Below are 16,889 nucleotides of genomic sequence, written 5' to 3'. Positions count from 1 at the left end.
TGCTCTGACCGGTGTATCTCTCAAATCTTTGTGTTTCTCAACACATTGTCTGATGTCTCTAGACCAGGGTTCCCCAATTAGTTTCCCCCAAGGGCCGAATCATGTCTAGGGTACCAACAAGCCGAGGGCCACAGCATTGAATCATGTCTAGGGTATGAAGCCGAGGGCCACAACATTGAATCATGTCTAGGGTACCAAGCCGAGGGCCACAGCATTGAATCATGTCTAGGGTATGAAGCCGAGGGCCACAACATTGAATCATGTCTAGGGTACCAAGCCGAGGGCCACAACATTGAATCATGTCTAGGGTACCAAGCCGAGGGCCACAACATTGAATCATGTCTAGGGTACCAAGCCGAGGGCCACAACATTGACATCACAACATTGCAGGGGGCGACGGTGGCGTTCCCGCTACTCCAGCGACAGTTTTTGTCGTTGTCGGGTGAAAATCTTGTATGTCCAAAACCGTTCGTTTTGAATTTATCATTTTAAAAATGATTTAAACTAGTGAAAACAGCCGATCTACAAGCACACAACGCCTCGCAGTGCGAGGCGTTGTGTGCTTGTAGATCGGCTGTTTTCACTACTTTTGTGCGACGGCCTTGTATGATTTGCGAAAGAACGTACATATTTGGAGATACGAGATTTCCACCCGACAACGGCGATATACTAATGTTGTTGCTGCTCTTATACCACCATTATTACTGGGGTTGGTGTGGGCCAGACAGTAGCCCCCCGTGGGCCGCAAATGGCCCACGCGCCGCCTATTGGGGAACCCTGCTCTAGACCTTTCAAATGTTGGGTGACTGGGTCCTTGACTACAGTACTCTGGTCACTCAGGACCAAATCTTAGAACAACAGACCTAAATCTAGACTCGCCACTCCGCTGTGCCATCTCAGCTGTTGGGGAAAATAAAAATAAGAGCGTAGAAAATTCAGAAATTCCAAAATAACCTCAACAGCCTAAATACACAGGGTAAGAAATTAAAGACAGAAAACCCTTTAAAGGTCATATGACATCAAAATGTCATTTATTTAGTTTTTAGGCTTTTTTTTCATGTTTCCTGAGTTACACAAAAACAGAACTTTCATCATTCAGTGTTTTTTCTGCAATCTTTTTTTTCTTTCTTTCTTTTTTTTAATAATTAAGCTCAGAAAAGTGAGTTGATTGGCCTCTGGACATATGCATCATCGTCCAGAGGAGGGTGTGGTTTTATCACCTTTGCTGTTACTTTACACTGTGTTTGTATTGTTCCAATTTACCATTTACCTGTTACTTTCCACTGTGTATCGTTCCAATTTGTACCATTAACATTTACCACTGTGGTTGTTGCGTTCCAAAAGAGGCGAGGAATAACAGGAAAGTTCCTGAACTACAACACCTACAGGAATCTAGTTATATTATCTTTGCAAGTCAAAATGCAACAAAACACAGAGAACCCTGGCTCACTGGAGTGGAATTCAGTTTTAACATTTTAAACGTTTTAAGGCACCCCATACATACCTACTTGCTCACCCAGTCCGCCACTGGTCACCCAATGGTATTGCACAGTCTACATACAGACATACACACACACGGTCACGGTCACCCTAAGGAGACGGTGTGACCAACGCTCAAAAACCCGACTGTCCCCATCATCATACGTGTTTAGTAGGAGCGTCCAAACAGGGTGTAGGACTGAGCAGCTTCCTGGCAGCTCACACACATCTGTCCAGGCTGCAGTTCCCTCAGGGGACTGAAGGGGATGCACAGACTCTTGGCTCCCATGGAGGGAGCCCCGGGCTCCAGGTCCTGGTCCTTGGCTGTGGTTTTCTTAATCCGGTCCTCGCACTCGATGCCTCCGCAGAACGGAATCTGGACGATCTTGCCCTGGTCCAGTTCTTTTTGAAACTCCTCCATTGAGTCCGCAGCCACCATGTGTTTATTCAAGTCATCAGAAGCCTTCCTAAACAGGTTGTTCTGGATCTCCTCCAGTACTTTTGGGAGTCTTTCTTCCACATCAGCCTCTGCCACGGTGAGGCGGTCCCCAGTGTCTCTCCTCACAGCCACACACTGGTTCTGTTTCACATCTTTAGGACCCACCTCCAGGCGGATTGGCACTCCCTTGAGTTCCCAGTGGTTGAACTTCCATCCGGGGGAGTAGTTGTCTCGGAGGTCAGCCTTCACCCTGATGTCGGCCTTCTGCAGCCTGCTGAGGTACTGGGAACACTTGGCCAGAATGTCCGCTTTCTCTGCCTCTTCCAGGCTGGCTGTGATACCACAGGGGATGATGATCACCTGTAGGCAGGCGACGCGGGGCGGCAGCACCAGGCCCATGTTGTCTCCATGGACCATGGTCAGAACACCGATGGTCCTGGTCGTGAGGCCCCATGAGTTCTGATAGGCAAACTGCTTTTCACCTGGTTTCTTAGGATCCTCAAATATGATCTCAAACATCTTGGCGAAGTTCTGTCCCAGGTGGTGAGACGTGGCTCCCTGAATAGCTCTGCCACTAGCAGAGATGAAGGCTTCTACCGTGGTGGTGTAATCCCCTCCAGCAAACTTCTCCTTCTCCGTCTTCGTGCCCTTGACCACGGGGACGGCCATCAGCTCCTCATAAACCCTGGCATACAGGTCCAGGATCAGCAACACCTCCTTTGCTGCTTCCTCCTTGGTGGCGAAGGCTGTGTGTCCCTCTTGCCACAAGAACTCTCTGGTCCTCAGGAACGGCTGAGGATGTTTAAACTCCCACCTCACGACGTTACACCACTGGTTCAGTTTGATGGGCAGGTCTCTGTGGGACTGGACCCATTTGGCGTAGGCTGGGTACATCACCGTCTCACTGGTAGGTCTGACAGCAATGGGTTCTGCCAGCTCTGTTTTCCCTGATCGAGTCACCCACGCCACCTCTGGGGCAAAGTCTGCTATGTGGGTGGCTTCCTTCTCCAGGGCAGCCTGGGACACAAACATGGGGAAGTAGCAGTTCTCCACCCCCAGCTTCTTAATCTCCTTGTCAAAGAAGTCTTTGATGGTGTCCCAGATGGCCATGGACCACGGACGAAGGATGTAACAGCCACTGACGTCATAATACTCGACCATCTCTGCCTTGGTTATCACCTGGGAATACCATTCTGCCAGGTTCTCCTCTTTCTTGAATTCCATTCCCAACCGTGTCTGCTTCTTGGGCCCCTGCTTCTTCCCTCCTGCTCCTCCTGCCGCTGCCTGCTTCTCGGACTTGAACTTCCTCTCTAGCTCCCCCTGTTGAGCCACCTGAGAATACAGCTCCTGGACCTGGGAGGAGGAGCCTGAATTGGAAAGGGCGGGGCTTGACTGGACGAGTGGTGCTTCTGCTGGGGCTTGTAGTCCAGGTTTGTAGTCCTGACCAGTCTGCTGCTTGTACTCAGCCTTGAGAGCCAATAACTGCTTCACTGCTGCATTCACCTGGTCCTTGGGGGTTTTGTCAGCCTTCAGTTGTCTGACCACCTCTCCTTGCTGGGATACCTGTTGATAGATACTAGAGCCTACAGTAGCAGAGGCTGGGGCAGAGGGAGATGGGGCAGAGGCAGAGGTAGAGAAAGGAGAGGCTCCAGGCTTATATTCCTGGCCCGTGGCCTGCTTGTACTGTGCCTTCAGAGCTAGCAGCTGTTTCACTGCTACATCAACCTGGTCCTTTGGGGCTTTCTCCGACTTAAGCTTCCGCACAACCTCTCCCTCTTCAGCTACCTGTTCATACAGGCCTACTAAGGAGGAGGTGGTGGCAGGAGGAGCAGGGCTGGAGGCAGGTGGGGTGACCCCAGGTTTATACTCCTGCCCTGTCAACTGTTTGAACTCTGCTTTGGCAGCGAGGAGCTGCTTCACTGCTGCATCAATTTGCTCCTTGGGAGCCTTCTCTGCCTTCAGTTTCCTGACGACTTCACCCTGCTGGGCTACCCGGGCGTAAGGACTAGCACTGTGTGGGGCTTGTACAGCGGCTGGTGAAGCCATGCCTGGCTTGTAGTCCATACCAGTTTGCTGCTTGAACTGAGCCTTTAGGCTAAGCAGAAGCTGATCGGCCTTATCAACCTCCTCCTTCAGTTGGCGTACCGTCTCACCCTGGGCCACAATGCTGGAGAAGACATCACCTGCTGGGGCTGGTGGAGGGACTGCTGAAGACCTGGCAGGGAGAGTGGGGGTGTTCGCTGCCTGGGTCTTGCTCTTGTCTTTGGAGCCGGCTGTGGGCATTTCTTTAGTGTGTCCATCAGGGATATAAATCAGCACACATGGGCTCTCCTTACAGCTGTGAGGGCTGATTGGCTCGTAGGGCTGGTCACATATGTAAAAGCCACGCCTCTGCAGCTGGATGACATCACCTTTCTTCAGGTTCTTCAGACAGGGATCTCCCAGCATCCTCTCCTCCAACTTGCTTTCTTTGTTGATGTACTCTTTGAAGTCGTCCTCTTTCCCCAGGACGGGTTTGGAGATGAGGTGTTGGTAGTTGACACAGATGGTAGGGAGCAGAGGGGCTCTGGCCGTGTCCGCTAGCCAGGTTATCTTAGTGGTCTTCTTGAAATCCTTGTTGTCCAGGTTCAGAGCAGCCTCCATGGACAGCACCTTGCCACCCGAATCCTTATTGATTCTGGTGATGACGAGGTTCCCCCAGTTGATGAAGGTAACCATCTCACCCTCCTTGAATGTCTCTGCGTCGGCACCCTCCACCAGCACCCGGGGTCCGTACCATACCTCCTTCTTCCCCACCTCCTCATTCTTGGGGTGTTTGGCAGCCTCCTTCATCTCCTCAGGGGCTTCAGGGATGTTAACGGGGACCACATATGAGCCGGACAACGCAGTGTATCTGGGAGCCAGTGGGTCTATCACCTTCTTGTTGAAGGCCCAGATCTTGTCCCACTCCATGTTCACCACTGACCTGGATCCTCCCTGAGCAGCGATGAACTGCTTGAGGCCCTCGACGGTCATTCCTCTCCTCAGCACTCCTCTGACGGTGGGGAGACGAGGGTCGTCCCAGCCATCCACGTAGCTGTGGTCCACAAACCAGGCGAGCTTCCTCTTTGATAGCACAGTGTTATTGAGGTTGAGCCTGGCGTATTCCCAGATGTAGGGCTTCCTGAGCCGCAGGGCATCGATCACCCAGTAGAACTGGTCATCGCGGTCGTGGTACTCCGTGGTCCTCAGGGCGTGGGTCACCCCCTCTACACTGTCCACGATGGGACAGGCAAAGTCGTACGTTGGGTACACCTTGTAAGTGCTGCCTGTGCGGGGATGGGGAGCATTCTTGCAACGGTAGAGGGTGGGGTCTCTCATGCAGCCATTGTTGGACGACATGTCGATCTTGGCTCTCATACAACAAGTCTGACCACGCTCTGTACCAGCCTTCATCTCCTGCCACATCTTAAAGTTCTGCTCCACCGAGTTGTTGCGGTTGCTGGACTCCACGCGCTGCTCTCTCTCCTGCTTCATCTGCTCTGGTGGCGTGTCATCGACGTAGGCTTTGCTCTCCTTCAGCAGCTGCTCAGCCTGACGCTGGATGGTGGGGAAGTGGTCACTGGTGTAGGAGACATGGTCCGGATGGATGTTCAGCATGGCCACGTCCTCCAGGATCACCTTCTCAAAGTCCTCCTTCTCCTTCTCGGGATTGGTGTCGTCGAAGCGCATGATGAGCCTGCCTTCGAATGTCACCTTATAGTGCTGATTTAGCAGGGCAGCCTTGGCATGGCCGATGTGCAGGTACCCGCTGGCCTCTGGGGGAAAGCGGACCACGACTTTGCCCACCTCAGCTCCCGGCAGCTCCACAAATTTCCCCACATCCTGTTTTTTCTCTCTCTCCTCTGAGTTGGACTCACGTTGTGGGGGAGCTTTGCCCTTGGCCCACTTGCTGCCCACAACAGTGAATGGCATCTGAGAGCCCAGGAAGTTGAACCATCGATGGACATGGTGGAAGGATCCATCCTGGCCGGGCCACTCCACGTGACCTTTGAGTGCAGCCCAGACACAGAGGTCAGCAAGAGTGACAACATGTCCCACCAGGAAGGTTCTGAGGGACAGGGTCTCGTCCAGGTCCCGCAGGGCTCCCGCCAGCCCTGTCTGACCGCAGAGACGCCGGGCGCTGAACTCCAGCCAGTGGTCCACCTCAGTCTGTTCCATCATGTTGGATCCGTAGAGGCCCAGGGCGGGGGCCACGCGAGCCAGGTAGCGAGCGATGGAGTTGACATCAGTGAACTGCAGGGCATCTGAGATGCAGAGCCTGGTGTCTTTGCCCTCCTCCACAGAGAGCTTCACGCTCCCCTTCACATGCTCTGCCACCAGCAGGACCCCCAGGGGAGGGATGCTGGAGTTAATGGTGAGCTTTAAGGCCATGCTTCCTAACACTATAGTGACGGTTCTGTTTTCCAGCTGTTTCAACGAAGACGCTGCAAATTAAAGTTTATTGTCCAGAAAGATGGAAAGAAAGAATAAAGTCCTGTTATAGTCTGGTTGCCCTATATAGTTGACTTGAATGGGAAAATGCAAAAACTTTTCCCAAATATGGAGATGACATCATAGACCACACGAGATTGACACAATATGTCCATATATGGGCATTCCAAGATATGGGATATCAGGTGGCACAATCATGATGATGACGTCATCACCCGATTGATGACATCACTCAGTGTTATTTCAAGGGTTTTCCCATCGGATGACGTCACTCTGATACACACACACACACACACACACACACACACACACACACACACACACACACACACACACACACACACATAGAGCAGATCTCTGGTTTGACCTCATCACAACACAAACGGTTGCCATGCATGCCCGACAACACAGATGTGTGCCGGCTGACGCCCCTCCATATTTGGGCAAGAGTGTGTGTGGTTGTGTGTGTGTATGCTCTATATGACATCATCACCACAATGATGGAAGAGAACATGATGGAAGAGACCCACCTAGATGCCACGCTGTAATTAGACCCAGTTTATTTATTTTTGAGCGGTACAAACCGCTCCTACGTTTCACTTTGTGTGTTGGATCTCCACATATGGACATCCGTGCTCATTGTCTTGGTTCTCATATATATCACAGTGTTTGAGACCAGGAGCGCTCATTTTCTAATGACCATGACGGAGGCGCGCCGTCTCAGGCAACCTTGAGCTGCGTGAGACACCGCCGAGTGGTAGCGAGCAAGTCGCCGTGTCGAACGTTGCGAAGGTCGCATGAGCCGACTCAGCGCCTTTAGAATGTGTAAACCAGGGAGACAGAATAGTACATAGACTGCTTCTGTGACCGACTGCCGCTCAAAGGGACAAGCTGTGCAAGAAAACGAGCGCTCCTGGTCTCAATCTCACATGGGTCTCAAAAACACTGTAACATACAGTATATAGGCCTACCTGATTAAATGAAAATCAAATATCAAAATGTTGAATCAAGCAACTGTCTGAGGTGCACTCAAAAGTCAGAGCAAACTTGAGAATTACCGCAGAAGTGTTTTAAATTAAATTATCCTTTTAAATCTAGGGAGCGTTATATTTTTTGTGGACTTCCGCCATGAACTAGGTGTGTTATACAGGCATAAATCCCATGATAGTCTATTTATGGAATGTCACTCTGTGGACTTCAATATATTTTTGCATGGCCAAACGTATACTTTGCCACAGATTTTTACATGGGATCATAAATGTGTATTTTAGATGTCCAAAGATACCAAAAATAGAGCTAAGTAGAAAAGAAAAGAAAGCCTACATTGTGTGGACCCCTCTGAGTACTAAACTGTTTTCTGTTTTCCTCTAAATTGCATATTTAGGAGTAAGCTAATTACAAATACCTTAACACATTGTCTGACCTTCAGATCTAACACACTTTATTTGTCTGCTTTGCTTGCTTTGTTACAGAGTTATTGGAGAAATAGTAAAGAATTGGCAGCCATTTTGTTATGCAAATTAGAAGGTTAAAAATTACACTTTTTGCTTGGGAACCATATTTGGCCTGGTTCCCCACTTTTACCCCAAAATGCCTTTAACAATCACATTTTCCAAAAGTCCCACTGGTCTAACCCTCAATCCTTCATTTTTTATCAACAAATTGCAATTGTTCACTTCCATAAAAGAATATCATTTATTATGTTAAACATTAGTCTAATAGCCTACATTTTTAAAGTGTGAGCACTCAAGGTTTGCCACGTCTTCTTCCGCTGGTCATTTTACACCCTATCTCACTCTTTCACAGGAAGTTACACAAATCGATCTAGCCTGAGCCAATGGTGTGTCCACAGTCCCTAACACTAACCCTAACACCAAAACAAACAAAAAAACAGTATTTTCCATTTTCATTCATATACCCTGTTAAATTTATATAAAGAAGTTAACCCATGTTTTTGAGCGGTGCTCCTGGAAGGAGCTAAGCTCAACATCTGGCTTCGTCTGGGCTGAGTGGGCTCTGAAGCGTGGCCTACATCTGGCCTACATCTGGCCTACATCTGGCCTACATCTGGCCTACATCTGGCCTACATCTTGGCACAAAGTGCTCAAAGTTTGTTGTACGCCCAGGGTCACATTGAAATTAACTCATAATTAGCACTGCTCACTTCACACTATAGGAGTGATTTTCTTTACACTACAAGCTCACATGCATTACATCGCACATGACACGTTGTGAGCTTGTAGATTATATGTGCGTTAAAAGAAAACAAAAAAACATTGCCGATAACCAGGAAGACCAGAACAGGGACGCCGGGTTGAAAGTGATTAAACTGCATGGATCATTCTTTTATAACGGGCTTACAATTTACAATTCAGGCATTTAGCAGACGCTCTTAATCCAGAGCGATTTACAATAGCAAGGTAATACATCGACATCAATACATCAAATGCATAGAAATACTAATCTAAGAAGAACCTATAGTTAGACCAAGCACCTTTTCAGTAAATATCTTATAAAAAATGAAATAGAAATGCTATAAATGACGTGTATGGTCAATCATATTTCTTTCCACACAACCTAGGGTGTGTCTCTTGGTTGCTGGCCATTTCACAGGGTCTCATACCATATATTAGCAGGCTGCATGTGGAAAAACACCATGTCGTTTTCCTTCCTATATAGACGTAGCCTCATCCATAGCCAGGGGCGTCACAAGGAGGGGGGAAAGTGGAACTGAGTTACTAGGGCCCAAGGTGGAGGGGCCTTAATTATTTTATACTTTAGCTATTGAATAATAGCAGATCTACAAGTTTACTGCGCGGCACTCGAGATTCTAGATCTGGTATTTTTGAAAAGTCGTGAAAATGTGTGCAAATATTTGAATACATGTATTTTTTAAGCGAACATTTGTAACTCAAACTTTGCTTCTGGGTGGTCCCCGGAACGAAATATTTTGAGATGGGGGTCCGTGGCCAAATACATATCATTTTGGAGGTCCTTCACATGAAAAGGTTTGAGCACCACTGACATAGAAACATAGGTTTTTTTCAAAAAAACTTAGAAGGATTTGAAATATTCAAAGACATTTTCACGATTTAAAAAAACAAAATAGCAGATCTGCAAGCTCGCAGCGCGGCACTCGGAGCTTGTAGATATGCTATTTTTCAATAGCTAAAGCACAAAATACTGCGTAATAAGGCGTTCCCAATGGGGGGGCCCGCAGTGAATCCTTGTACCCAGGGCCCAAACTTTGGTACGACGCCCCTGTCTATAGCGACAGGCAGCCCCTCCCCCCCCCATCAGGCCTGTGTAAGTGCTGCTACAGCGAGGGGACACTGTCTATTTGTAAATGAAGGACCCCAGTGACCCTCTCATACATGATGCTCTCTGCGTGTTTTTTAGACAATATCAGGAGCAGCCTGGGAGGCCAGTTATTAAAGGTCCTTACAAAAGCCCTCGGTTCCTTTGATATGCCTTTAGGGCCTGATGTCAATACACATTACGCCGCCAGAGATGGGCTTAAGGGAGGATGGTAGGGACCAGGGACGTGCATGGGCCTCTGATTCAGCCCGGGAAAAAAGAGTTGGAGAGGCCCTCATTGCGCGCTATAGAGAGAGATCTCTCTCTATAGCGCTGCTGCTACTCAAAGATTTGCCATTTCAGATCACGACAAGTGACAAGCCAGTGGGCCAATTACATGAGTTATATTTCGTCGTTGTCGGGTGGAAACTTGTATGTCCAAAACCGTTTGTTTTGTATTTATCATTTTAAAAATGATTTAAACTAGTGAAAACAGCCGATCTACAAGCACACAACGCCTCGCGGTGCGAGGCGTTGTGTGCTTGTAGATCTGCTGTTTTCACTACTTTTGTGCAACGGCCTTGTATGATAAAGCGGGGCTTTGCTTTGCGAAAAAGATTTACAGATTTGAAACTTGGAGATACGAGGTTTCTGCCCGACAGCGACGATTTACTTTGTTGGCCGCCCAACCCCCAAAATGGAACGACGGCCGACATTTTATTTTTAATTTTTTCCTAATGGCCGGCCTGGACCGGCCGAGAATGAACCGGCCGTTCGGGAGTTGTCCCGCTTTTCCCAATGGCCAGCACGTCCCTGGATGGTGGGGACAGCATCCCAGCTCTCTGGTGATGGGCTTTAGTTGTATCACACATTGCCCTCCAGCTGCCTCTTCATAGCTCACATCAGGAGGCATGGATTATGCAGATCACCTCCTCTCTACCTTCTGCTGGCCAGCCAGGGCTTAATGTCACATCAGTCCTCAATACCAGAGGAATCATATTAAAGTATTGATGCGGGCTATTGTTGAATGACTTGCTTCCTCTGATCATCACAATGGGCCACGTTACGTGTTATTTACATAGATATGGTGTTTGTGTGTGTGCATGTGCATGTGTGTATATATATCCTACTAATAACTAGTAAGACGCCTCAGGGCGACATGCGACCTCCGAGGTCGCGCCAATTCTTGGCCATCTGGCCAGTGATGTATATCTGACCAGTTACCCATATATGGAGACCCCTGCATGATTGTCAACAATGTTTTGTCAAAACATGCCCAATATATGGGCACTACGCATTCCCAGATATGTTGTTAATATTGATGACATTGGGACAGGGATCTCCATATATGCATATGGGCATAAAACATATGTTAATTGATACTAAACTGTGCCCATATATGGAGATGACTGACATCACTGATACGTCTGGGTTCTCCAACATTACTTCTGAGACTCCTATTCGGAGCACATGACATGTGTTCAAATGCAGGCATTGACACTAAGGCTTGCCCACCTGCCCCCGGCAGGTAAATAAAACCTGGGGGCAGGTGAAGTTTGCTTTCAGGTTGCCCGACAGGGCAAGTGCTCATTTGAGAAGCCGACGCAACCGTCTATAAACACAACACAAGATATCTGTCTAAACACCTGAACTCGGCCAGTGTGCACTGTCTTCTGGTCTGTGGAATCTAAAATAAGAGCACTATTTACCTATAATCTGCTGTTTTTACTGTTGCTACACTTAAAAATATAAAATAACAAGTGTGAAACCATAGACATATTCAATCATAGCTATGTAGGTATTTGGATTTGTAAGTATTGAGGTACAGTATGACATTTTTATCGCACAGCCCCAGTAAAGAAATAAGTGTTCAATTGAGCGGTAATTAAAATCGTACCTATCATTTTATAATGGACAATTTACTTTTTGGGCAAGTGGGAATAACCTTTGGGCAAGTAGAACATGACCTGTACTTGCCCGACGGGCAAGTGCCTCTGAGACCTTAGTGTCAACCCCTGAAATGGTCAAGGACTAGTATATATATATCGTCGTTGTTGGGTGGAAACCTTGTATGTCCAAAGCCGTTCGTTTTTATCATTTTAAAAAATGAACTAAACTAGTGAAAACAGCCGATCTACAAGCACACAACGGCTCGCACAGCGAGGCGTTGTGTGCTTGTAGATCTGCTGTTTTCACTACTTTAGTGCGACGGCCTTGTCTGATGAAGCAGGGCTTTACTTCGCGAAAAGAACGTACACATTTTAAACTTGGAGATACAAGGTTTCTGCCCGACAGTGACGATATATATATATATATATCTATATATATATATATATATATATATATATATATATATAATATATATATATATATATATATATATATATATATATTTATATATATATATATATACATGGGACCAGGGGCGTCATTTGGGGTCATTTGGGGTAACATTAACATTTAACCTCAGATTTACATTTTTATGGATATTTTCTGCAGATGAATCTGGTTTTGGATCGGCACTGAGTGTAACTCAATGCCACATTATACACATTATAGACACACACTCACACACATTATACACATTATAGACACACACTCACACACATTATACACATTATAGACACACATTAGCTATAGACTCATGTCTGCAACCATACATTCATTACCTGCTACTGTGAACTGCTGCCATGTGTGTCGTGATCTTTTGCTATTTCTAACATCTTTTTTTACACAACCCCCCCCCCCCCCCCCCCCCCTCCCCCACACATCACATTATTGTATTTTATATCGTTTCTATCTTTGCATCCATGTAACCCAATTTAAAACTGTATACATCCTACTTCTATTTAGGCTATATTTATTAATCCTTGTAGATTTGAATTTATTGAGTTATGTTAACGTATCAATGACAATAATTACGAGGCCCATAATAATGTGATACATGTAGGTAGGCTACAGATGAGACAGACACAGCTGAGATCCCAATGAACCTGTTGGACACAACAAGAGTGGACAGGTGTGATTAATCTGCTAATCATCAGCTGCTTCACATAAAGAACAGACTCCAAACCTTACCTCACCAGACTGCTCCCTAACCTCACCAGACCAGACCAGATAGTGTTCCTTGCCATTAGAGGTCCTTGCAGAAAAAGAAGTTGAAAGGTTTGTGGTGGAATTAATAACAGAGTTAGAATTGTGTCGAGTCACTTACTTGAGTGTTTTCATGCTGTTAAAACGTGGCCTTCATCCTGTTGGTGAAAACATTTATGGGATATTCAGACATGTTTGGTTTGGTCTAGGCCTACTTGGGCTTGTTTTTTTTGTCTTTGTTTTTAAGTTGCTTTGATTCAGTATTTGATGTCCTCTTCCAGTAAACCCATTGTAACTTCAAACACATTTTAACCATATTGGATTGATTGAAAATGGTTGGTTCTGGTGAATGAAGGATTGTAATTTTTAACTTAATTATACTGCCTGCCATTCTTTTTTTTTTGGAAATCCATATTTAAAGGGGAAATGCCACTGAAAATTAGTGGTATTCCCCTTAAGGGACAAATCTAAATGCTACTGAATCAAGCAACTTGACTGTGTTCATAAAAGCCAGAGTAGATGTTAAAATGACATCAATGTGTTTTGAAAGTGAAATATCCCTCCCCTCCATATTGTCAGTCACACTTAAAGCTAAGGCTATAGATTCAGCTCCAATAGTTTCATGTGTTCAACCGTGGTGGAAGACATATTGATGATTTACTTGCATGAAAGTAGCAATACCAATACCACAGTGTTTACTGTTCAAGTAAAGGTCATTTATTCAAAACTTTTCTTGAGTAAATAAGTATTGACATCACTATGCTTGGATGACAAGTAAAACCTAACCGACCTACAAGCTCACATGTGAATGGAAATGCTCTGTAGTATTGTGTAAAAGTAGACCTACTTGGTTACACTTCCCCCAAACTTGACCCACTTGCTTCAGGCGATGTCTGACTTGAAACTTCACATTGTAATCTTGTCATTGTTTTGTCCTTCAGGAAATGTCTGGCCGTGGGAAGAAGGCTCCTCCATCAAAGGGCAAAGGCTCAGGCTCAATCAGCCGCTCTACCAGGGCCGGTGTGACCTTCCCTGTGGGCCGCATCCACAGGCTGCTGAGGAAGGGGAACTATGCCACCAGGATCGGTGCGGGTGCCCCCATTTACCTGGCTGCTGTCCTGGAGTACCTGACCGCTGAGATCTTGGAGCTGGCGGGCAACGCTGCCCGGGACAACAAGAAGGCTCGCATAGCGCCCCGCCACATCCTCCTGGCCGTGAGGAACGATGAGGAGCTCACCCACCTCCTGTCAGGAGTCACCATCTCAGAGGGAGGCGTCGTGCCCAACATCCAGGCCCAACTGCTGCCCAAGAAGACCAAACCCAAAGCAGCCAGGGACGCCGACGACGACGATGATGGTGGCTCGGCCAAAGACGTCCAGTCTCAAGAATTTTAAAGCATTTTAAATGTGTCAAGGTCTTAATTCACTGTTCACTTTTTCTAATAAATGGTTAATCTTTTATATTGTAATTATTGGGTCCTCGTGACAAAGGTCTTCTAAATGGTCATAATGGGTGTCCTGGCCAGTGGCCACACAATGTTTTATAATTGTAGTTTATTGTGCTGTTGCTGTAAATCGCACTAAGCAAACCGTAAACCAAGCTTCTATGGATGTTGGTACATTTATTATCCCCAAACGTAACCCAAGTGCACTAAGTCCGCTTCAACTCGAATGTATGGATAACTGCATCATCGCCTTTATGAATAATGGAACTTGGAGGTCAACATATACGCACTGTACAAGGTTGCACACATGGTAGCAGGATGAATGCTTAGATACATGACGGTTAATATACTGAAGCGTCAATTGGGTATGGCTGGCTACAGGGGGAAAAAACTGAATGTTGTACTGAAAATAAATTCATCATGCCTGTTAAGGTATGGCAACAAGACTGGTGTCTTGCGCACATACAAGACACCGGTCATGTTGCCATACCTTAACTTTTGCTGAACTGACGCCACTGCGTATCACATACAGTAAGACCGTCACCTCAAGTGCTATGTTGGCATTGACTGAGAGAACAGGAAATTCATGCTGATGGTTCAATTCACAGATTCGCTAGCAAGTCACCACACTAATGTAGGTTGTGTGTATTTGCACGAGTATATCATGATAGAAAACTAGCTTTACATTGAAATTCTCCTGCCATGCGGTAGTTTCGGCAGGTCAGTCTTAATGTAAGGCTAATAGAAAACACATTGCTGGTGATATCTCAGTAATTTAACCAACACCTTAGCACTGCAAATGGAAAACAAGAACACTTTCATCACATGCAATAGGCCTACTACACAACAGTAAATAGATTCAGATGTATAACCCTATGAGTATCATGATGACTGTCAACATAAACTTCATAACTTCCCTACAGCGAACACAACCTGCTTTTCATTGTTCTGTTTTTAAACTGTTCAGGAAAGCTATAGATCCTAAAATAGGAATATAAAGCTGCTCTCGGGAGCCATAATAGTTTTTACAAGGTGTTCGCTCTGTTTATGCTGTAGGCTGTTCCCCCTCCAACTGTATATACTTTCCCCATTTTCATCTGATTTTATTATATTTCAACACTTTTGTATTGAACGTGTGACACCTCTATACACAAAGTATGTGCCTTGCTGGCTGGCTGCTAATCCAGTGTGAGGTTCTGGTTGGAGAGTGGTGGTAATCACAGTGATTGGAGGCAGCTGGCCAAGGTCTCCAATCACCATAAAAGAGCCACACTTCACAGCGTGTTTGGTTGTCCACCTGGGCCACCACCCAGTATATTGTCACAACACAAAGAATATTGTTTGTTTAGTGTTTACTTGCTTCTGTAATTCCTCTGTTTAAAAAGGAAGAAGAGCTCAGAGAGGATGTGAAATGGAAACAAAGTTTGTTCTACAAAAATGGCCAACATGTTATGTACTGACCGTCTTCCGCAGTTCTCGCCCTGATGACCTTAACCGGTCAAAATGTGTTGACAATTTCTACAAAATAAACTTTGTTTTACATTTGGTCCTCTAAATCGTTTCAGTGCTCGGATCTCTTCTTCCTTTGTAAGATACTAGAAAGTCAATACACTTTTTGTTTTCTCTTTCTCTCTGCAATGTTTCTCTCTCTGCAATCTCTGATCTTTAACAGTTTAGTTTACTTGCCAGCTTTTGGCAGGAGACATCTTCATTCTTCTATTTTTAATACATTTATTGCATTTATCCCTCGCCTGTTTACCAGGGCACCTCGGTTATGCTGGGCAGAGCAAGGTGAGAACACCTCAGTGAGAGAGCTGCCAGGGCCCTTTTCATAGGGCATATAGCCTAGTGAAGTTGTTTGTTATTTTTTCCTTTTTCTTAAGCTTTGCCTTTTGTTCCTAAGTTCTCTATTTTAGATTTTTTTGGCCAGTATTATTATTAGCTATTTCGGTTGCACTGTAAAAACTGCATTGGAGAATGGTGGAGGTTGGTGAAATAGAAATCCTGAAAAGAACATCTTGAGCTATTTTTGGAGCCTAGGCCATCGGCCTGCTTCACAGGGAACATACTCTATATACACTACAGTTATACATTTCATTAGCCGCAAATTGCAACATTAGATTTTTTTTTATAATCGGATGAATCTAGGGTTGCAATACCTCCCATAGGGATCCAATGCATCAAAACAGTTTTTTGCTATCTGATTGTATTAAACGACTTCAAACTCACCAATATTGTGGCTCTATGGAAAGCTTGGAATTTACTCTTGCTATCTGCAAAGTGTTTGTTTCTGAAAAATCCACCGTATAATTGTTATGATTTATTTTCTGTCAAGAAATCCGAGCAGACATGGTTTATTTTCTAAGTGTTGAACTTCGGAAGCGCTCGTCTTCTATAACGCCATGTCCCGCTGCCTCCTGCATAATGTGACATTTAGAACCAGGTGGTCACAGGACCGTTGAGGGATTTTCCACGAGCGCTTCCAAACTCCAGGACTTCGAAAAAATTATCACCTGAACCAAATTTCTTGGATAGAAAGTAGCTCATAACATGTCTACTGTGGATGTTTCTGAAACAAACACTTTGCAGATAGAAAGAGTAAATTCCAAGCTTTCCATAGAGCCGCAATATTGGTGAGTTTGACGTCGTTTAACACAATCAGAT

The 16,889-nt window shown here is 45.9% G+C and overlaps 2 protein-coding genes across 3 annotated transcripts; one reads left to right on the top strand and one right to left on the bottom strand.

Annotated features, from left to right (window-relative positions):
- Positions 1-1,648: 1,648 nt before the first annotated feature.
- LOC308285448 (bifunctional glutamate/proline--tRNA ligase-like) lies at positions 1,649-6,331 on the bottom strand (the record flags this gene model as incomplete). 2 transcript variants are annotated; one of them, XM_080726215.1, is made up of 2 exons in its annotated part: positions 1,649-3,951; positions 4,102-6,331. In XM_080726215.1, the coding sequence occupies 2 exons, from the start codon at positions 6,329-6,331 to the stop codon at positions 1,649-1,651; spliced, it is 4,533 nt and encodes a 1,510-aa protein (XP_080582341.1). The 2 variants fall into 2 exon arrangements, with proteins under 2 accessions (XP_080582341.1, XP_080582340.1); XM_080726214.1 differs by having other exon boundaries at positions 1,649-6,331.
- Positions 6,332-13,725: 7,394 nt separating this feature from the next.
- LOC308286040 (histone H2A-like) lies at positions 13,726-14,175 on the top strand (the record flags this gene model as incomplete). Its single annotated transcript, XM_080727003.1, has 1 exon — positions 13,726-14,175. One exon carries the CDS (start codon positions 13,726-13,728, stop codon positions 14,173-14,175), a length of 450 nt encoding a protein of 149 aa, XP_080583129.1.
- Between the last annotated feature and the right edge of the window lie 2,714 nt (positions 14,176-16,889).

The sequence above is a fragment of the Nannobrachium achirus genome (assembly GCF_963921795.1).
Source record: "Nannobrachium achirus genome assembly, chromosome: 5".
In the NCBI taxonomy this organism is placed as follows: Eukaryota; Metazoa; Chordata; class Actinopteri; order Myctophiformes; family Myctophidae; genus Nannobrachium; species Nannobrachium achirus.
Note: the sequence above shows the minus strand (reverse complement) of the source record. Positions and strands in the feature narration are given on the sequence as shown.